This window comes from Antedon mediterranea, chromosome 5 (assembly GCF_964355755.1).
Source record: "Antedon mediterranea chromosome 5, ecAntMedi1.1, whole genome shotgun sequence".
NCBI lineage: Eukaryota > Metazoa > Echinodermata > Crinoidea > Comatulida > Antedonidae > Antedon > Antedon mediterranea.
In genome coordinates this window covers 17,923,694-17,947,159 of record NC_092674.1, presented here as the reverse complement: position 1 = coordinate 17,947,159, position 23,466 = coordinate 17,923,694, and the positions used below count along the sequence as shown (strand labels likewise).

Genomic DNA, 23,466 nt, shown 5'->3' with positions numbered 1-23,466 from the left:
AATAACTGTAGGCTATCTTCCTGTGTCCCGTTAGGACCGAGATGTCTGCCCATGTTGCAAGCCGTAATGTCTTCTTTCTTGGGCCCACTCTGTTACGGCAGTTTCAAGAGATGATTAAATTAAATAATGTATTAATAATTATTAGGATGGTATTCATTTGAATAAACGCCTCTCCAATAAAACATCACTTTGAATAATAAACCCCCCCCCACCCCCAACCCAACTATCTATTAAACGTCCATCCACATATTTATAATAACAAAATTATACTATTTGTAGTAGAATTCACGGCACTGTTATCTACAATTTACCAAGCATTTGTTATTCTTTTTTAGCTCTTTTCATATCTATTAGAGGATTTCATTTGATTATAAATTTTACCATATTATTAAAACTAAAAAATTTAACATATATCCTCGAATAAGCACCTCCCTCAAATGACCTCCGCCTCCCCAAAGGGCCCTACCAAACAATAAAAACTATACTTTAAAATGTTATTAATCATCTAAAACACTGTGAAACAAAGTAGTTTAGTTTTACGAATGTCAAGCATTTTCAATAATGGTAACCGACAGAAAACGTATAAGGAGAACATTATCATTCCGAGAACCATCGTCTACACATCCTAGAGGGGGAGCGAGCGAAGCGAGCTCACCCTCTAGTTACATACAATTTTTTTAATTTTGACAATCAAACAAACTATGACATTTTCTTGGACCGAAATAACAAACCTAAAATTAACCTTTAGTCCATGGGCCAGGTCCAGTTTTTTGCGAAAGCAGTATCAAATTGGTGGCAAATGCTACCATACATTTTTGGAAAGCTTAATATGTCTACTTTTCAGAAATCCATGATAGCAATGCCAATTGTACAGCTTAATAGTCATTTTTTAGGATTATATAACACCGCCTACGGAAAATATGCAACATAAAATGTTGGGGTAGGGGGTAACATTTTTGCTAATAACTTGGGATTGAGTGAACATATTTGCATTTTCTTTGTGTCAGTATGTAGTGTATAGACTGCTTAAGCATAATATATTTTTATAAGTAAATCCAACAATTATTGACGCCATTAGCGGTCAGAAGGTCATTGAAATTTAATAAAAAATGAATTTTTTTTCTAATATTAACTTATAACTTTCAGTTTTTAACAACAAAAATACAATAGATATTATGCAAACTGATGTTTTCATGAACATATAGACCCAATAAACAAGAAAATTGAAGTTAAAGATTAACAAAATATGAATATACTGTGTATTATGAAGAAATTTGTTGTTTTTAGTAATTTGTAATCGTTTACAATTATGGGGTAGGGGGTAACATTTTTGCGAATAATTTACAATTTAGTTAACAGATTTGCATTTTCTTGCTATCAGTATGTAGTAGATAGATTGCCTAATTGCAATATACTTTAAAAAAATGAATCCCGCATTTATTGACATCTTTAGAGGTCAAAAGGTTACTGACCTTTAATAAAAAATGCAATTTCTTCTAAAATAGCCTATGAATTTCAATTTTAAACACAAAAATACAAGAAATCTTATGCAAACTAATGTTTTCATAAACCTATAGACACAATAAATAAGAAAATTGAAGTTAACATTTTTTCAAAAATGAATATGCTGTTCATTATAAAGAAACTTGTTCGTCATTAGTAATTTGTGACAATTATGGGGTAGGGGGTAAATATCGTTGAATAGTGCGTATTATATAACACCTATATAAATTCCTGTCATTTGATTGGACGAATGTGGGTCACATGGCGTGCAATAGTACGCACTATTCAACGATTGTTAAATAGTACTTTTTGAAACATTTTTGTGTACGAAAAAAAAACGTCTAGATGTTATATAAAACAAATAATGAATGTTTTGTATTCGTGTAATGGTACAAATAATGGCACTTGGTGAATGATGAAAGGTTATATCAACTCGGCTTTGCCTCGTTGATATAACCTTTCATCATTCACCTCGTGCCATTATTTGTACCATTGCACTCATAAACATTCATTATTTGTATACTATTGCACGCCATGTGACCCACATTCGTCCAATCAAATGACAGGAATTTATATAGGTGTTATATAAAAGGAACTATTGATTATGAATTATGTTACAAACGTAATGACAAAGGCTTGTGTCAAGCTAGCCAACAATAAGCCAGCCAACAATAAGCCAGCCCACTTTTATTATTTTATTTTGTGTATTTTTTACATTTTCAGTGTTACTTATGGCTTTTATGGTACTGTATTATGAATTAAATATTTTGTGAGAAAACGGCGGATTGTTCCTGGAGTAACTTTGTGGGATTATACTAGGGTACCTCCTTAGTCGCCCAGTATAGGTTAGAGTAGGACCACTGGTCCCGTTTACTCAGCCCTCATCTTTAAATGTTGAGTGTAACTAGATTACGATTTTAAAATATAGTGAAATTTGATACTGTATTTGTGAGAAAATGGCGGATTGTTCCTGGGAGTCACTTGGGGGGATAATACTAGGGTACATCCTTAGTCGTCCAGTATAAGTTAGAGTAGGACCACTGGTCCTGTTTACTCAGCCCTCATCTTTAAAATTTGAGTGTAACTCAATTATGACTTTAAAATATAGTGAAATTTGATACTATATTTGTGAGAAAATGGCGGATTGTTCCTGAGCGTTACTTGGTGGGATTATACTAGGATACCTCCATAGTCGTCCACTAAGTTAGAGTGTGACTACTGGTCCCGTTTACTCAGTCCTCATCTTTTAAATTTGAGTTTAACTCACTTACGATTAATATTTTAAAATATAGTGAAATTTGATACTGTATTTGTGAGAAAATGGCGGATTGTTCCTGAGAGTCACTTGGTGGGATTATACTAGGGTACCTCCTTAGTCGTCCAGTATAAGTTAGAGTAGGACCACTGGTCCGGTTTAGTGGACCACTGGTCCGGTTTAGTAAGCCCTCATCTTTAAAATATGATTATAACTCAATACGAGTTTAAAATATAGTGAAATTTGATACTGTATTTGTGAGAAAATGGCGGATTGTTCCTGTAAGTCACTTGGTGGGATTATACTAGGGTACCTCCTTAGTCGTCCAGTATAAGTTAGAGTTGGACCACTGGTCCCTTTTACTCAGCCCTAATCTTTTAAGTTTGAGGGTAACTCAATTACAATTTTTCAAAAATAGTGAAATTTGAAACTATATTTGTGAGAAAATGGCGGATTGTTCCTGAGAGTCACTTGGTGGGATTATACTAGGATATCTCCTTAGTCGTACAATATAAGTTAGAGTGTGACCACTGGTCCCGTTTACTCGGCCTTCATCTTTTAAATTTGAGTTTAACTCATTTACAATTAATATTTTAAAATATAGTGAAATTTGATACTGTATTTGTGAAAAAATGGCGGATTGTTCCTGGCAGTCACTTGGTGGGATTATACTAGGGTACCTCCTTAGTCGGCCAGTATAAGTTAGAGTAGGACCACTGGTCCGGTTTACTCAGCCCTCATCTTTAAAATATGAGTATAACTCAATTACAATTTTAAAATATAGCGAAATTTGATACTGTATTTGTGAGAAAATGGCCGATTGTTCCCGAGAGACCAATCTCTTACAGCCTGTTATCCAGAACCCCGCTTAACGTATCGCTGCCTCTGTAAAATGTCTCCTTTGATGATGAATTTTATTGTGGAAATGTCTGACAAGCAGTGTACCTACATGACTTTTCCCTGGTATCAACACTGGGTGCTTGATTGCTGTCGGTAGGGTGGATCTTCTGAGACGACCTCCTACACACATAATTCCATCTTGGTTCAACATAGGATTTAACTTAATAACGTTGCTACTCTTCTCAACTACTTTTCCTTCTTCAAGTTTCTTGATATCGTCTCCAAACGCCTCTCTCTGTATACATCTTATAATCACTCCTTCTGCCCTGCGAGTCTCTTCTAGTGACTTGTTTCTCTCGCATACATGCCAACTTCGGCACCCTGCGTTCTCGGTAGTTGGTTTTGTACAACGTATAACATGGAGGTTGGTCACTGCCCTGACTACACTGGTCCAACTAGAGAACCTTCCAAACCTTGCGGTTCCAAGAGATTGGCTCTTAGTTACTACCTTAGAACATGTAACCATAGGTCGCACTTCTGGGTCGTCTGCAAGTTCACATGTCGAATCTACAGATGACAAATCGCTTGGTGGAAACGTAGTTTTGCGCAGTGTTTCGGGTCCGACTATCCATGTTGATTTCTGCAGGTCTTCAGCTTTTATAGATCGCGTAGCCAGATCTGCTGGGTTCAGATGGGTTGGGACATAACGCCATTGTTTCGGATCGGTTGATCTATGAATCCTGTTCACTCGGTTGCAGACATACATGTGGAAACGGCGAGTTGTGTTGCATATGTACCCTAACACCACTTTGCTGTCGGTGAAGAAATATACCTCATCAATTGGTAAATCTAGCTCTGCCTGCACCAATTCTACAATCTCTGCTGCAAGGACGGCACCACACAGCTCGAGTCTGGGTATAGTCGTAGCGGCCTTTACCTTACCAATCATGAAACGTACATGAATGTGACCATCTTCCCCTGTCGTCTTGAGATAACTAACAGCGGCTATTGCTTTGTTTGACGCATCTGAAAATGTATGCAGTTCCCTGCGCACGGAACTCGTCGACGGAAAGGGTGTGTACGCACGAGGAATCTGGACATGTGAGAGTGCACCCAAAGAAGCCCTCCATTCACGCCATTGAGATAGAAGCTGTTTAGGTAGTGGTTCATCCCAATCAGTTTTCTCTTGTGTCATGTCTCTTAGCAACATCTTTCCAGCTATGACGACCGGCGAAGCAAATCCAATGGGGTCGTAGATACTGTTGATCTCTGACAGTACCTTTCGTTTTGTAAATAGCTCGTCGTGTCCGGCTATACGAAATGTAAACGTGTCGGCTTTCATGTCCCAATGGACTCCGAGGGATCTCTGAGTTGAAGGAGCATCTGTGCCTAGATCTAGATCCTGTTTACTGTCAGCACGATCTTCCGGATTAAAGGCATTCATCACCTCCTGACTGTTTGACACAATCTTGTGCAACCGCAACTTTGCAGAAGCTAGCATAGCTTGAGTCCGCTTCAAAAGGTCTATTGCCTCGGTAGGTGTGGCATGAGATTTTAAGCCATCATCAACATAGAAGTTCCTTTCGACAAAATATCTGGCATCCTAGCCAAATTCACTCTCACCTTCCTCTGCTGTCCTACGAAGACCTAATGTAGCAACGGCTGGCGACGGTTTGTTGCCAAATGTATGCACTTTCATTCGATAAGTTTTCATCTTCTTCTTTGCGTCATTGTCTTCAAACCATAAGAAACGCAAAAAGTCTCTATGCTCTTCTTTCACTTGAAAGGAATAGAACATCTGTTCTACGTCGACCATAAAGGCAACAGGTTCCTCGCGAAACCTTATTAGCACACCTAGCAATCCATTAACCATGTCTGGTCCACTCAATAGCACACTATTCAACGAAGATCCCTGGTACTCAGCACTGGAATCAAACACCACTCTAATCTTATTAGGCTTCTGCACCCCGAAATGAGGTAAATACCAACACTCCTTGTCGTCATCGGCTTCTATCACTGGTTCAACATGACCCTTGTTAAAGATGTTGGCCATAAACTAAAATAATGGTCTTTCATACGTGGTTTACGATCAAAGTTCCGAACCAAAGAGTGAAATCGGCTTATTGCCTGTTGTTTGTTGTTCGTCAATGTTGGTCTCGGATGGCGGAAAGGGAGTGGCGCAATCCAATTACCTGCTTCATTGCGACTGAATTCTTTGTCCATCAACCTTAGGAACTTCTGATCTTCCACAGACATTCCAATTCGTTCATCATCTTCTCTTCTCTCAAATACTCTGGAATCCGGTTCGGTCTGTCTTAGCTTGCTGTCTTCTACAACTCTTCCTTTCACGTTTATGAAGTTTGGGCACGGCTTCACAGTAGACGGTCTACTATTTGACAGGACATGGGTATGTAGAGTGCCAACAATATTATCTCGATGTGCCCCATCCAGGCAAACTTCTCCAATTACGACCCATCCTAGGTCCAAGCGTTGAGCCCATGGCAGGTTGTTGGGCCCATTCCGAACTTCTCTGGCCTTGTGTGCTTGAGGCGCATCACGTCCTAATAGCAACAAAATATCTACATCCGGATCCAATGGTGGTATAAGTTTGGCTATTGGCTGTAGATGAGGAAAGTGTCGTGCTGCCTCCGGTGTTGGTATCTCTGTTCTACTTCCTGGGATGTCTTGGCATTCAAGCACATTATGGACAGGAATAGCAATGCTTTCATCTATGGACTCGATGACCAGACTTCTAGCTTGCCGACCAACGGTTTTCGCTGCACCTGAACATGTTTTCAATGTAAAGGTAGTGGGCTCACTCTCGATCTTCAGCATATCAAAAACCTCGGACTTGGCAAGAGATCGATTACTTTGATCGTCAATAATGACATACGCCTTTATTGAGACCTCCGGTTTTCCTTCCACGTACACACGGGCCATGCAAATCTTCGAGCAGGACCTTCCAAATGACATTGGTCCGCACACATCGGTGCACGGAACTGTAGCTGTGGCAGAAGTAGATGCAGTAGTAGATGCCACAGTAGATTTGGCTGTAGTAGATGCCACAGTAGAATTGGCTGTAGTAGACTCCCCGCCATCCTTCTTAGGAACTGTTGTTCGGAAATGCAAGGCTTCTAAGTGTTTCGTACTTCCGCATGTGTCACACTGAACTTGTACCTTGCATTCTCTTGCCATGTGTGATGTGGCATCCAGACATCTGAAGCAAATCCGATGTTCCTTCAATAAAGAGCATTTTTCCTCATCAGACTTCTTTAAGAATGCTCTGCACTGTGAAAGCAAGTGAGTGCTGTGGTGAATTGGGCACATAAACTTCCCTCCTCCATTTCTTTTTTTTACTTCGGTACTTTTTACGTCGTTTCTCTGATTCTACTTTAAAATCTTCGGCTCTGTTTGGTATATCCGGATCTCGTAGAGCATAAGCCATGTCCGACAGGAACTCTGTAAAATAACTAAAAGGGGGAAAGACACCTGAACTCGACTTCTTCTTGAAACTGGTTACTCTGTGCCTCCATTTGTTTAGGATGAAAGTAGGGAGTTTATCTACTACTGGGTTAAGTCCATGCGGAGTATTCAACAACACTAAGTGCGGCAGCACCTCTATATATGCAACTGTGTCGCGGCACAAGTCTGCTAGCTCTTGCAATGCTTTCGTATCACTTCTCTGATCTTTCTAAACGTTGTCAGTTGTCTTATGATCTCTGCAGAAATTACTGTTGGGTTCCCAAATCTTTTCTCTAACTCTTCCCATGCACCGAAATATGCTTTCTCTACATTTCCTACATTTCTTAATCGGTATCGATCCACCAATACCTTAGCTTCATCTGTTGTGTACTTGCCCAAGAAGGAAAGCTTCTCTACGGTGTCCACACAACCAGACTTCACCATTGACTCAAACGACCTTTTCCATGGTAGGAACGTTAACGGCTTTCCAGTAAACACATCAGGCTCCTGCAGTGGAAGTCTCTGTCTGGCTAGGATACGAACATATTCTTCTGTTATGTTGTAAGAAACAGCAGGGGAAGTCGCATCGGGTTGACCCTTTGCTTCATTTTTAATTTGGAGGCCTACACTGGCTTTTTCTTCTTTTAAGTCAAACGGCAATGCTGTCGGATCAAGCGACGATTGCCTAGGTGCGCCTGTAGTCTGTACTAAACCGGGTGGGTTAGGTTCCTCGTTTTGACCTACTACCTCAGCCATTAGGTCATCAGCCATCAGGTCATCAGCCATCAGGTAATCTGACTAGCATCTTCTTCTGGTAGCTCTGATAGAGCTTGGCTACCAGACAGCTGCTGTAACTCCTCCAATACACTGGCTCGTGCCTGGGCGGTAGCAAATGCCTCGTCTTGCTCAATTCTGTCAATCATAAGTGCCGCTCTCGTGGCTTCCACATCGGCAGCGGCTTTCTTTTGCGCAGCCTCCAAGGTAGCAGCTGCCTTTTTCTCGATGAAGGATGCTCGGGCGGCCGCTACTGCTGCTTCTGCTCTGGCTTGGGCAGCTGATAGCTCTAACAGCGACCTGGCAGATGAATTGGTCGACCTTTGGCTAGGCCTACTCTGCCTACTGCTTTTGGTTGACATCTTAAACTCAGTGATGACTGCTGTGAAGGTAGCTCTTTTTACTGTTCTGACCTCGCGAAGCGTATCTCTGCCCCGCTATTCGGATAGATAACCGTAAGGATACTCGTGTCACACAATATCAGTTATTGAACAGCATTTATTCACGTCGATACTCTACGACGATCGATACACAAACACCGATACTTAAAACTGCATCAGATGTACGATACGGTATAATACGGTAAACTGTAATAAATGACAAAACAATAATTACAATAAAGCTCGAAGGGCGCCCTCATGACAGCCTCAAACTCACTCAAAATACAGAGCTAACTTATCAACAATAAATTATTAAAATGCTAAATCAACAAAACAGCGGTAGGAGACAGCGCCCTCAACTCCGGCTGTCCCCACCACGATGCGGTCAAATGCATCCACACACATAAAACAAGGCCTAGCCAACGCGCTAGCGAAATGACGTACGCCTAGGGCAACGTCGCAATACGGGCGAGAACACCTAGCTTTCAAACCCCCTTCACACGCGCCTGAACACAGGCTGCGACGTACAATGTACGTGTATGGACTAACTAATCATAATACAATTTATAAATATCAACAACTCGGAGTACGGTATAATTATGGAAGTGATGATCTTACTTACAAGAGCTGTACTCTACAAACAGTCTACATAAAGATGATTCAATCATAAGTTTTCTCGAACTAATGCTAATAATGTTATATTCTCTCGCGAATCATGGCGACAAAGGGTTGCCACGAAAGTAATAAACTTTGCCCAAATTCAAAGAAAAATAAACATCACAGCCATCTTGAATTTTGGAGGACATCTTGGATTTGAACTCACATTTTAAATTAAAGATACATGCTGAGGATGGCATATCCACTTTAAAAAGTGGGGAAAGAACATTTCATAGCCATTATGAATACAGTTTATATACTTTTGGCAGCTATTTTGAATTGTGGACGCCATCTTGGATTTGGGGAAAAGGTAAGCGTGGCTCCAAAGATTATGGTATTTGGATGACAATTCCGAGTGGAAAATTCCATTGAGAAAACTTTGACAGAAAAAAATCGCAGTTTTGTCCTGGTTTGGACCATGTTTGTAACATTTGACCTAAAATTGTTGAGTGTTTCTATTTAAATTCCTGTAATTCCTAACCAAATTGCATTTTGCAGTTTAGATATTGTAAATTTAACATGACTATATTATCGGAAAAATATTGGTAAAAATGTGTTTTAAAAAATGTCATTAAGTTCCAATTTTACTAAAAATATAGTTCTTGAAAAATTGTAATTTTGGATAAAAAAATAAAAAAATTACCATTTTCGCCAAAAAAATTTACAATTTTTGCATGTAAACATATCATGTTTGGTATCATTAGATAGATAATTAGAATAGCTATTATATGATACCTTTTTTTGATAAAGTATGTTACATCAGTCATAAGTTATATCTAAAAAAGTGATTAAAAGCAAATTTGACCTCAAATTTTGAGTGTTTCTATTTAAATGCCTGTAGTTCCGTACCAAATTACGTTTCAGTTTTTATATTGTTTTTTACATAACTATATTATAGGCAAAATATTTGTAAAACTTTTTTTTTGCTCTTTTGTGAGGTTCACTCACCTTTATTTCATTTCAAAACAATCATTTTGATAAATAAACAATTTTTTTTTATGTTTGTGTATTGTCTTTTTAAATATATAAATATTTTCATTTATATTAAGTTTCCCCTTACATCTTTAAAAAAAACTCTGTAAGAGATCATTTATACATTTACATTACATATACACTACATATACACTGATACAATATCAATAAATATAGAGAATCAAAAGCATATTTGTAAAACTTTGTTTTTATAAAATATGTCATTAAGTTCTATTTTTACTAAAATATAATTATTGAAAAATTTTATTTTTGAATACAAATTTTTAAAAATTACAATTTTCAACCAAAACCTATACCATGATTGCATGTAAACATATCAAGTTGGCTATCATTAAATAGATAATTGAAATAGCTAAAATGTGATACTACATTTGATAAAATATGTTATACCAGTCATACGTTATATACAAAAAAATATGATTAATACCAAATTTGACCTCAAATTTTGTGTGTTTCTATTTAAATTCATGTAATTCCGTACCAAATTGTGTTTCAGTTTTGATATTGTAAATTCAACATAACTATACTATAGGAAAAATATTGGTACAATTTTGTTTAAAAAATAAAAATTATTTTCCATTTTTACCAAAAAATAATTCTTGAAAAAATTTAATTTTGGATAAAATTGTAAAAAAAATTACAATTTTCACCCAATAACTATACTATGTCTGCATGAAAACATATCATGCTTGGTATCATCAGAGAGATAATTTAAATAGCTATGATATGATATGTCATTTGATAAAAAATATCTTATACCAGTCATAAGTTGGGTGTCACGAAACCTAAGATTACGAAAGCTAAGACCCCCCCCCCCATAAGACCTAAGATCACGAAAGCTAAGACCCAAGACTACAAATTCTAAGATATACTACAGCTTAAAAACAATACTTGTTTATCCATACATAATTTTAAACACAGTAGGTTTCATTTATTACCATAAATATAATTTAATACCACCGCAAAACATAGATAAACTCACATTATTTTCGCCCGTTGAGTAAATGTATATTTTTTCTTTACACCAAACAAACTTGACGGGGTGTTTGTTTGTATATATTTACTCCATTGTGTTGGTTCAGAGGATGTTTTTCTTACGCACCTGCCTTTCTTGTATTTTGACTCCAAATTTGTTGACTAACTTTATCCTGAACACCACACTTTAAAATTAGGACTGATAAGTACTTTCAGAAGGAGAAACACATAATAACAAATAAATAAATCCTTTAAATTGATGATTTTACAGATGTGTTTCTTTGTATACTGTAATGTAACTCCTCAAGCTCCCCATGCTCAATGTTTTTGTTTCTATGGAGCGCCAAAAGAGCAGCAATAATAGTACAAGTATAAAAACAGAAAGAAAACGAAACAAAAAAACTTATCATGATTTTTTAATTAAAATTTATTTGCCAGTATTTATTTCCTCGTACTTGCATGATTATACTATTATCATTACAATTTTAATTTTACATTGTTCCATCCACACTGTAGATGGACTCCACACAGTTTTCAGCCCTCTATATAATTTTTGCTCTTTTGACGTTCCATAGAAACAAAAACATTGAACATGGGGTAGGCCTACTGTACTGTAGGCTAGTCATTTTGTGTGCGAGAAAAACGTCTGTAAAATCATCAATTTAAAAATGTATTTGTTACTTTTTATGTGATTCTTTTTCATGAAAGTGCCAATTCTAAGGTGTGCCGGTATTCAGAATAAATGTTGGGAGTTAAAATACAAGGCAGGTGCGAAAGATAAATATTTGTAATCTTACAGTAGGTCTTGGGTCTTAGCTTTCGTGATCTTAGGTCTTAGGGGGTCTTAGGTTTCGTGACACCCGTTGTATCTAAATATGTGGTTAATACCAAATTTGACCTATTTGACCTCAAATGACCCCTAAATTATATGTTCCACTAATCCGATTTTGGTAGATTTTGAAAATGAAGTGTCTTATTAGGTACTAAATCAGATAAAAAAGGTTTGAAAACTATTGCAATTTGTTTTGGGTTACTCTAGGTTGCCTGGACTACTAGGGCTACCAATAATAACCTATTGATAGACTAGGCTTAGGCCTATTAACAAACTGATAATAGGCCTAGGCAGCCCAGTATAACTATTTAGTATTAATATTATAAACTAAAAAATCTATTTTATAATGTAGGGCCTAGGCCAACTAGTAGTAGGCCTATAAGCTTAGGCTATAAAGTATATTAGGCCTAGGCTAGGCTATTATAAGTATAACTTGGATGAAAAATGCCTAGTGCACTATAATTATTACTATAATAAAAAAGACTAGGCTATAGCCTAGGCCTACTATTTAGCACCTGCTACTAGCCTAGGCTAGGGCCTACCTAGCTTATTAGCCTAACCTACTAACTAGTACTAGGCCTGGCTGGCTATAGAGTAGGCCTACAAGCCTATCAGAAAGGAACACATTAACTTTAACAAATACAATGTAAAGATATGGATTGATTCACTTACCACTAATTGTGGTTGGAATAAAAATAAACATTCATGGTCTGATCGAATAGGCCTACAACAAGCAAATGCTCCTTTTTTTCTCTAATCATCTGCATCGTGCATGCTGCTGCTGCAAAAAAAAAAGCGGGAATTTGGGTGTAACAAGTATACACATGCAATAATAGATAGGCAACAGCTATCTACAACTATTAACAAACTACATATTTCACACCTACTAAATATCTATTATATATAGATAGGTGGAGGCTACAACAAGTCTATTAGAAATCTATGAGTAACAAAGTTGTATATTATCTATCAACTGTCTACTTATAATAGATAGACACCAGGTATCTATAACCTATTAACAAACTGCATTTAATTTATTTTCCATACCTACTAAATATATATTATATATAGATAGGTGGAGTCTATTAGAATTCTATGAGTAACAAAGTTGTGTATTATCTATCAACTGTCTACTTATAATAGATAGACACCAGATATCTATTATACAAATAATGAATGTTTATGAGTGCAATGGTACAAATAATGGCACGAGGTGAATGATGAAAGGTTATATCAACGAGGCAAAGCCGAGTTGATATAACCTTTCATCATTCACCAAGTGCCATTATTTGTACCATTACACGAATACAAAACATTCATTATTTGTTTTATATAACATCTAGACGTTTTTTTTTCGTACACAAAAATGTTTCAAAAAGTACTATTTAACGATCGTTGAATAGTGCGTACTATTGCACGCCATGTGACCCACATTCGTCCAATCAAATGACAGGAATTTATATAGGTGTTATATAAAACCTATTAACAAACTGCATTTAATTTATTTTCCATACCTATTAAATCTATTATAATATAGATAGGCGGAGGCTAGTACAGTAACAAGTCTATTAGAAATCTATGAGTAACAAAGTTGTGTATTATCTATCAACTGTCTACTTATAATAGATAGACAACAGGTATCTATATATTAACAAACTACATTTATCTTATATTCCATACCTATTAAATATAGATAGATGGAGGCTACTACAAGTCTATTAGAATTCTATGAGTAACAAAGTTGTGTATTATCTATCAACTGTCTTCTTATAATAGATAGACAACAGATATCTATAACCTATTAACAAACTGCATTTAACTTTTATTTCATACCTATTAAATATCTATTATATATAAATAAAACAGACAAATTTCTTGTTATTTCTATTATATATAGATAGATGGAGACTACTACAAGTCTATTAGAAATCTATGAGTAACAAAGTTGTGTATTATCTATCAACTGTCTACTTATAATAGATAGACAAGAGATATCTATAACCGATTAACAAATAAAAAACTACATTTAACTTTTATTTCATATCTACTAAATATCTATTATAAATAGATAGATAGAGACTACTCCCTGTCTACATAAAAACTCTTAAGGTGAAAAATATCTATTAAAAACTACTAACAATGGTGTAGCTGAAAGACCTACTTTAAATAGTGCTATATCAACTATGTTCAGCATATGAAGGCAAAACCTGACCATGACCTGCATCTACAAGTTCGTTGACGAGATGAAAAAGGTTACGCTGATCGCATTTCTAAAAACGAGTAGTGTGATACTGTTTCTTTGCTTCAGTAAGGTGTAATGAGTAGTCATGACAGGAACGATGATAAGACTGTATAACAGTACTGACTTCTTCCACTTTCTCTCTGCAATATGCTTTAGACGTTTCTCACTCCGAAGTTGGTCGTCGTACCACGGGGCATGGGGACGTAAAGTGATTTTACGGTCAACCACAGGCGCATGCTTGTCAAAAAGATTTCCAAGAAGAGAATTGTATTGTTGGACTAGGGTATTTAGGCAGTCAGAAGGATTGAGTAACAGTGATGATGAACGAATATCATCACAGAACTCAACGTGATTGATTTCCTTAAGCTTGCGCTGTGTTGCACAACAATAGAAGGTGGACGACTCAGGTTGACCAAAGCAGTTAAAGCCATATGATCAGATGGCAAGTCGTCATAGCAGTCGAGAACCGATACAAAATTACTGGAGTGCATACATAGGAAAGTGCATATTCTGAACAACATAAGACCAAAATCAAACCTCTATGACCACTGGTTGTCAAGATATAGAACGAATACAAAAATATTCTAAATTATTGTGAAAATCGTGCAATAATGTCAAAGGTCAAAAGTGATATTTCCCACCAAATTTCAAGAATATGTTTCATTAAAGCTAATATAAATATGGATATAATTCTGAACAATTTATGACAAAAATAAAATCTTTATGACAAGGGGGTTACCAAGATATGACAATTATGTAAAAACAAGGTCAAAGGTCAAAAGTGGCATTTCCGGCCATTTTGAACAAAAGCTTTTTATTATAGTACACAGAAATGTGCATATTCTGAACAATTTAAGACCAAAATTAGACCTCTATGATCACTCTTTGTCAAGTACCGTCTATATTTAAGATTTTGATAAATCCAAGATGGCCACCAAAATGGCCCCAAAAAACCCCCATGGGACAATATTTCGTCTTGGGAACATCAAAAAATGTTAATTATATATATTCAGGATTACAAAAATGTACATTAAAAAAATACATCGTGGGGGTGCACGGTAACCCCTCCTTCCTACCCTACTAATGATACAACTACTTACTGTGTACTTTTAATAGGTAGTCACCTATCTATTTTATGTAGTCAGAAACTAGTCGAAGAATTCTCTTTTTGATGTTGTCTTGAATGTTTCCAACATGCAAATAATTATTGAAATATTTGATGAAAATCGTTTCACAAATTATCAGTTGGTGTAACGAGTGACCCAAAGTCAGAACTAACATTACCATATGAAATCCCTTCACCATGGCGGGATTAAATTTACAGCTGAAATCCCATGGCACTTAATAGGCCTAAATCCCAATAAAAATATCTCAATTTTTTGGCAAAATTTTAATCTGGATAATGCGCAAAAACGAATTTTAACCGGGATATCGATCAGGATTCTTGGGGGGATCCTGATCAGTATCCCGGTTAAAAATCCCGTTCGGTTTTGCGCATTATCCCGATTAAAATTTCGCCAAAAATCGAGATATTTTTTTATTGGGAATACCAATTTTTTGTGAATCCCAATGAAAATCGGATGGGTAATCGCGATTTCCAAAAGATCGGGAAGTCGTCCAGGACCAAGATATTTTCGACCAAAATTCCAGACCAAAAGAATCCAGATGAAAATCCTGATACGGGATGGGTAATCAGGATTCTCAAAAGATCGGGACGTAGTCCGGGATCCCGATATTTTCGACCTAAATTCCCAACCAAAATTCCAGACCAAAAGAATCCAGATGAAAATCCCGATACGGGATGGGTAATCAGGATTCCCAAAAGATCGGGATCCCGGTATTTTCGACCAAATTTTGGTCGAAAATATCGGGATCCCGGTGCCCCGGATGTTTTGTTTATATGATGTTTTTTTATATATATAATTTCATATAAGTTATTCACTTTGATGAAAAATTGGATCGAGAAAAAAAAAATTTACCTGAAAAATGTTGATTCGAATATGCCTACTTATTTTTAACAAAATAGGCTGAAATAACAAATATTAACTATATATTCACACATGAAAATGTATGAATTTATTGTAAGAACGGTACAAATGTATGAACTAGATTTGAACTCGTCATTATGGACGAGTTAGGTTATCCGCCGCGCAAACGCAACATGCACGTCATACGTTAGAATATTGCGCACAGAAAAACGATTATGCCATTGTGACGTGAAGAAATTATTAGTGTGCCCTCTAATGTGTCTAAGTATATACAGTATACATACTACATGTGCAGAATAGGTGAAAATAACGGGACCGGCCTTCTATTTCAATTTTTAACATGATGACTTCATCAAACTGAAACAACTAGATAGCAATTTTGGAAAGGAATTATCTGAGCAACAACATATTAACGTGTTGAAGAAATTTAGATACGTAGGATATGGATGCACGCTCTTTTAATCATGAACTATGACGCAAAATATGAAAATACAACTTTTCTAAACGTCAAGACATTTTGATGAAAGAAGAAATAATAGTAATTTAGTTTAGCAGCCTCTGACCAATTTTCCTCTGTTTATTTTACATTATGATTTGTAGGCAAATAAATAAATGACAATAATATCGTATAAAATGAATTGAAATGTACCATCAATTTATAAAGTACTTTGTTGAATCCTGAGCTACATAACACAACAAACAAATTATTCGTTTTAGTAATGTCATCACAATATGATTTATGTAGGCCTCAGCACTTATAACAGTGTGTACATTCTTTGTTTCAAAATTCTTTACAATTTGAAACCACAAAAGCACAAGTGAGTCATGATAGAGTTTCCCACCACTCACTTAGATTATGCTTAATGTTTCATATAGTACATTATATTTAAAACAAATACAGTACAGTGTACAGTCTCCTTTGACTGGAAACGTTAATATTTATTGTTTCCCAGTTTTAACCGAAACAAATACGGAAAGATATAAATTTGAAATGTAATGTAATAAAATGATATATAATTACTGTATAATAAAGTACAATCAACCAAAAAAAATGGCTTCATTTGAGAGCCCATTACCGAAGCTGATTAAAAACCTTGCCAGGCATCAACGTGAAATCCTCATGTCAGACACCTCCCTCCGGAGCACCCCCAAATATTCTTGGCTAAAGCTTCCCTTACAATTTACTTCCCTTGATGCAAGATTGATAGTTTAGCTATTTTCTTGATGTATATAACAGTATATTGTAGGAGCACCTCACGCATAAAATATGCGTGAGGTGAGGTCTTGTATGCTCACCGATAAATTGAGACCATAGGCCTCTCTAAAGAACGGCATTTTTACTTAAATAAAAGTTGACCCTTGATATGATGACTACATCTATATATAAATTATGGTTAATTCTGACACAGGCGAGCACAATGCAAAAACTTCGGTACAAATCTCCGCCTTGGATACCTACCTTATCTATCTCAAATGTACCGCGAAACGTAGATTTGATAACATTAGTGTTCAGTTCGACGCTATTGTTCCATATTTCTATCTTAGGAAGATATAATAAAGAGTTTTTTAACAAAATTTATGATTTCAACAGTAGATTTTCAACTCAATTTCAATTCTTCGCGGTCAAAGTAATTTCCGGGTTTACGATAAGTTCACCTTGCAACAACCTGGTTTCAACTATTTTCTCTCTTTTATACACAAGGGAGCAGTTAAAATAATAGATTTGACCCTAAAGGTGACTGGAAACAGGCACTCCATCAATCAATACAGTGTCCCTTTGGAAGACGGAAAAAAAAAATCAGATAGCAGGACTGGCGCTTAAGTTGGCCATTAGTCATAGCCATTTCAGTTTTTTGTTTTTTTTAAAACATACCGCGCGTGTGTGAATATACAGTAGTTAAAAATAGAAATTATACTGCAAATTAATAAAGATCAAATTAAATATACGCCATAAGAATCGGAATATATTGTGGGGAATAGTATTATAAAATTACATAGGGAGATTTGATGATAAGGCATTTTGTTTAAAATCGAGTGAAATCCTGGAAGGAATAACTGTAGGCTATCTTCTTGTGTCCCGTTGAGACCGAGATGTCTGCCCATGTTGCAAGCCGTAATGTCTTCTTTCTTGGGCCCACTCTGTCACGGCAGTTAGTTTCAAAAGATGTTTAAATTAAATAATGTATTAATAATTATTAGGATGGTATTTATTTGAATAAACGCCTCTCCAATAAAACATCACTTTGAATAATAATCCCCACCCCCCTCAACCCAACTATCTAATAAACGTCCATCCACATTTATAATAACACAATTATACTATTTGTAGTAGAATTCATCGCACTGTTATCTACAATTTCCAAGCATTTGTTATGCTTTTTTACCACTTTTCATATCTATTAGAGGATTTCATTTGATTATAAATGTTACCATATTATTAAAACTAAAAAATGTAACATATATCCCTGGAATAAGCACCTCCCTCAAATGAACTCCGCCTCCCCAAAGGGCCCTACCAAACAATAAAAACTATACTTTAAAATGTTATTAATCATCTAAAACACTGAAACAAAGTAGTTTAGTTTTCGAATGTCAAGCATTTTCAATAATGGTAACCGACAGAAAATGTACAAGGAGAACATTATCATTCCGAGAACCATCCTCTACACTTCCTAGAGGGGGAGCGAGCAAAGCGAGCTCACCCTCTAGTTTTTTTAAATTTTCAATAAAAATGCCTTTTAGCTTTTGAACAATCATAGAATTTCAGGTCCATTCCTTTAAATACCTAGGTACTTTGAGGACAGTCTCGGCTGGGAATTAAATACAGAGGCAATAGTAAAGAAAGAAGAAATTCTTAGGGTTTTTTATAATTCCTTTATATGCTGGTTTTTTAGTCTTAGGGTCAAAGAGAGAAACGCACTACAAAGAATTGTTAAATTAATAGGTTGTCAACTTCGTAGCTTATCTTCTTTCTGTGACATGCAAACTCTAGAAAAAAGTAGTAGTGTAGGCTGGTATGTCGTTTATATGAATGTCCTGTATATTTTTTGTTAAAAGCAAACTTTGACTTTATTTCATATCTTGATAATATAAGGAATGAAAAAAAATATGTTGCCATTTTTTCAAAAGACATTTAAAGGACCAAATTCAAGATGGCCACCAACATTCAAATAACCCTATTAAAAATCAGAATATCACCAATAATACATATTATGAATGTGGAAAAAGTCCGTTTTGATGGTATTACTGTAGCCATTATACAATCCTAACTGTGTAAAGTGATAATCTGTCGGCCATCTTGGATTTCAAAATGGCCACCACTAAAAATTAAATTCTTTAAATAATTTTTTTTAAATATGTGTGCATAAATTGTTGTTTGTACACAATGTTCTAAAATTGTCACTTCTCACAGGATTATAAATTGTAAATATAAGTCTAAAGTTGTCAATGTCCTCTCTCTATATAACAGATATATAATACCCCACTATGACTATTAAATTAAGTAATCGTTCAAAGTTGGAGTTGGAACAAATTAAAAATTTATATCAAATATTCAACAACAATTACGTCTAACTAGAGGGTTAGACCTCTAGTTCGTTCGCTCCCCTCTAGGAAGTGTAAACGAAGGTTCTCGGAAGGATAATGACTCGGGTAAAAAGGTTTTAGAAGGACGTTCTCCTTGTACGTTTTCTGTCGGTTACCATTATTGAAAATGCTTGACATTCGAAAAACTAAACCTACTCTGTTTCACAGTGTCTTAGATGATTGATAACATTTTAAAGTATAGTGTTTATTGTTGTATAGGGCGGAGGTGGAGGCAGAGTTCATTTGAGGGAGATGCTTATTCGAGGGATTTTTTAGTTTTAATAATATCGTAACATTCATAATCAAATAAAATCCTGTCTAATAGATATGAAAAGTGGTAAAAATTATAACAAATGCTTGGTAAATTATAGTTAACAGTGTAATGAATTCTATTATAAATAGTATATACAATATTGTAGGTATAATTAATGTGGGGGGGGGGGGGGGGGGGGTGTAGGCGATTATTATTCAAAGTGATGTTTTATTGGGGAGGTGTTTATTCAAATAAATAACATCATAATACATTATTTAATTTAAACATCTTTTGAAACTAACTTCCGCGACAGTGTAGGCCGTTTCGGCCCAAGAAGGAAGATGTTTTAGACGGCTTGCAATATGGGCCCTAATGGGACACAGATAGCCTACAGTTATTCCTGCCAGCTTACTCAATAAAACTCGGCTATCGGGATTTTATTTTTTAACTACTGTACCTTCACACACGCGGTCCAATCCGAAAATAAAAAAAAAACTAAAATAGCTACTAACGACCAACTTAACTGAAACCAGGTAGTTGCAAGGTGAACATGTGAACTCACTGTGAACCCGGAAATTACTTTGACCGCGTACAATTGAAATTGAGTTGAAAATCTACCGATGAATCAGAAATTTTGTTTTAAAACTCTTTATAATATATTCCTAAGATAGAAATATGGAACAATATCGTAATAGTGAAAACTGTTTTACATTTCGCGGTACACCTGAGATAGTTCAGGGAGGTATCCAAGGCAGAAATTTGTTCCAAAGTTTTTCCATTGTGCTCGCCTATGTCAGAATTAACCATAATTTATATATATATTCTAAATTACAGATCTCATTTCTTTTCATGAAACTGAAACTTGACAGGAGACAGGACCACAATATAAAACAAGTGCATTTATACCTTATTGTGAAATCCTGTATAAATATGTTAAATAATAAATGCGTTATTGCTATGTAATTCAATGTCTGAACCTTCAGGGCCAGTATGGTTGGTAAGTTTTCAACCGGTCAACTTTTGGCAGAAGCTTGAAGGAAATACAGATACAGCTCTGCCTATAAATAACCTTGTAAATGAATGAATTCCTACTTCTCATCTTCTACAATCTCAACCAATTTCATTAGATATGTACCCCCTACAGCATTATACACTGGTTTGATGAGTGCACATGGTTGTGGTATAAAAACTCATGTACTAAGGAAAGACAAGAATGCCTGGTGATGACTCTTGCCCGAGATGAGTGGATTGTGAAAATAGTGTTGAGGCAAGTGCTTTTGTTGAATTTTGTTTTATCTTAAATGGACAAAAGCACATGACTAATTCTGCTTTCTCTCTACAACTTGCTTCTACAAATGCAGACGGAAAAAGAGATTCTAAGTTAAGTATCATTTTGTTTGAAAGAGGCTGATCATAAAGATATTAATTTGAATACATACAGAGAGTCGACGAAATCTAAATGATGTGGTTAAACTATATCCCTATATATGTATATGAGAGGACATGTATGTGTGGGACTTGCTGGATTTACATCAATTGATCAGGGTCTTTGAGCGTGGTATCATTGGAATAACACAAATTAATGATTTCATCAGAGCTGGTAAATCTAGTTAACATTTAAAGAGAGATGATATCCCGATTAATGAAGAATGCTGCAATTCGCACAAAGGTGTTTGTTGGCCATGGCATGATGAAATTGGACAGAAAATGTTTGAGGCATTGGTAAAAGTCTTGTAGAAGGCAAACTGTCTATATGGGATCCTAAGAAAAAGACGAATATTGGCAAAAAATATATATGACGGTGAATACAGGTGACAAACTTATCAAAGTAAAAGAAGACTCCTATAGAGATTATTTGCCGGTGAAATGAGGTATTTCAGTTATTTTGCCAATTTGTTTCTGAACAAGGTTGTTGGGAACGCAGATCAGTCTGTGGAAGTTTGATGGATACAGTAGTAAAGAACGAAGGAAGGTCAACTTACTGTATCGCATTCAAGATTAGAAATATTTCATTGAAGGACTTTGGCAGAGTTAGTTGTCATTTAACTGAAGAAGTTTATGAGATGTTTTAATATGAAGAAGTGTACTGTCAGTACAGTAGACCTCCTGATGGTCAACATTTTGTGTTGATCACCATGTTGTTGTCATAAGCATATCATTTTGTATATTTCAATCTAATTTTATTTAACTTATACAAGTTTTAATAAGAAATTTAACCCATTTTAAAAAAATGGCGGCCATTTTAAAATTCAAATTGGCCGCCATTTTGTGTTAATCACAAATTTTGTTGTCATAGGCCTATCATTTTATGTGATTTCAATCAACGTCATAGCTTGCACATGTTTTAATAAGAAATTTAATCCATTTTTAAAAAATGGCGGCCATTTTGAAATTCAAAATTTCAGAATACTAATGAATATAGGTTTATAATAATTCTTATATAGCAGAGAACCCATATGAACTTAAAATATTATTCATAATGGGTGTTACTTTGTCCAATATGGTACATTTATTGGATATTTTACGTATTGGCGGCCATCTTGGATTTGACACCCTTAAGCTTTTTTAAAAAAATGGCAACATATTTTTTTCATTACTTTACATCCTAAAGACACTAAATCAGCTGGAATTTTGCTTTTAACAAAAAAATGACACGAAATTACATAGTGGCCTATACTATAGAGCTATTCTAAAAAATATTAACCATGCCTTGTTCAGTGATTTCGAGCTCATGCCTCATGGGCGTCGCTTTTGATGCCCGGCATGTAGAACAAACCAGAAAAGAAATTTGTTTTTGCCAGTGGCCATCCGACTCTTAAATTCTTGAACTTTGAATCTTGTTATATTGTACCGTGTATTGTGATATTTTGTAAGATCATTTTAATCCAGACCTTTTTATTTGAATTGCCCCGTGTGGGATGATTAAAGAATTTTTAATTGCATTGAAGGTTGACCAAGTTACGAAATGGTCTTTTCACAAGTTTTAGAGAAACATCACAAATAAAAACGGCAGAAAGAATAGTGAAGGAAAAGGGACTTGACATTATGATAAACATATCATCAGTTTACATCTGACATTTATATTAACATAAACCTACATTCTTTATCAGTAGTTTAGCAATAGTACTATCTCGAATATCTTTATTAGATTACTTTTCTAGATGGGCTATTTTTTGTAGGTTTTATGTTATTCTACTAATGATAAAAGCATCTAATAAATCTCCAGCCTTTATTGTAGATTTATCATTGGTTTTTTGAGGAAGTTGAAGCAATGCATGAGCCGATAACATGCTCAGTAAACGAGAACTCATTTGATTTCCAGTGCTGATGGCTGTAGGTACTGAGTCTTCATCCTTCCATACTAAATTTACCCTATGGAATTCTGGTCGAGGGTCTAGTTTCATATCCTTTTCAATCTGAAATGATTTTAAAGAAAAACAACTTTATTTTACATTTACCAAATTCTTTTGACCATATTTATTCATTCAATTTTTTATAAATGTATTACAGTATTTGTATATTTAGATTTCATATCATGTTAAATTTCCGTTTTCTACCCTTATTTTCTGCTTTTTACACATCTCTATTTTTTAACCTTTATACATACCGTAGTGTGTATTACAGAAATAATATTAGGCATATATATATAATTATATGTTAAATACAGTTCATGTATGTTTCTTTTCAGAAATAACTATCTAAACATACATATAATTTATATTAACGG

General features: G+C 35.4%; 3 protein-coding genes across 5 annotated transcripts in view; all 3 read right to left on the bottom strand.

Annotated features, from left to right (window-relative positions):
* Nucleotides 1–3,626: 3,626 nt before the first annotated feature.
* LOC140049754 (uncharacterized) lies at nucleotides 3,627–5,099 on the bottom strand. Its single transcript, XM_072094704.1, has one exon. It carries the CDS (start codon nucleotides 5,097–5,099, stop codon nucleotides 3,627–3,629), a length of 1,473 nt encoding a protein of 490 aa, XP_071950805.1.
* A 102-nt stretch (nucleotides 5,100–5,201) lies between these two features.
* Nucleotides 5,202–7,043, bottom strand: LOC140049753 (uncharacterized). The gene is made up of 3 exons (XM_072094703.1): nucleotides 6,990–7,043; nucleotides 5,791–6,886; nucleotides 5,202–5,614 (listed from the first exon to the last, which is right to left on the bottom strand). The coding sequence occupies exons 1-3, from the start codon at nucleotides 7,041–7,043 to the stop codon at nucleotides 5,202–5,204; spliced, it is 1,563 nt and encodes a 520-aa protein (XP_071950804.1).
* A 14,852-nt stretch (nucleotides 7,044–21,895) lies between these two features.
* The window catches only part of LOC140048615 (gephyrin-like), a 219,957-nt gene continuing 218,386 nt past the window's right edge, over nucleotides 21,896–23,466 (bottom strand). For 2 of the 3 annotated variants that reach the window (XM_072093367.1, XM_072093369.1), the window contains one exon: nucleotides 21,897–23,155. In XM_072093367.1, the coding sequence (XP_071949468.1) occupies nucleotides 22,922–23,155 (234 nt within the window). In that variant the 3' untranslated portion in view covers nucleotides 21,897–22,921. Of the gene's footprint in view, nucleotides 23,156–23,466 lie in introns of all 3 variants that reach the window. The other variant, XM_072093368.1, reaches the window with a different exon arrangement.

Bases quoted from the DNA above. Each gene is read 5' to 3' on its own strand.
- LOC140049753 (XM_072094703.1), bottom strand. From the start codon at position 7,043: ATGGCTTATGCTCTACGAGATCCGGATATACCAAACAGAGCCGAAGAT. The intron at 6,887-6,989 runs GTAGAATCAGAG...TTGCTTTCACAG, and splicing joins ACAGAGCCGAAGATTTTAAA to TGCAGAGCATTCTTAAAGAA. The intron at 5,615-5,790 runs GTAATTGGATTG...ATGTTGAACCAG, and splicing joins ATTCAGTCGCAATGAAGCAG to TGATAGAAGCCGATGACGAC.
- LOC140049754 (XM_072094704.1), bottom strand. From the start codon at position 5,099: ATGCTAGCTTCTGCAAAGTTGCGGTTGCACAAGATTGTGTCAAACAGT.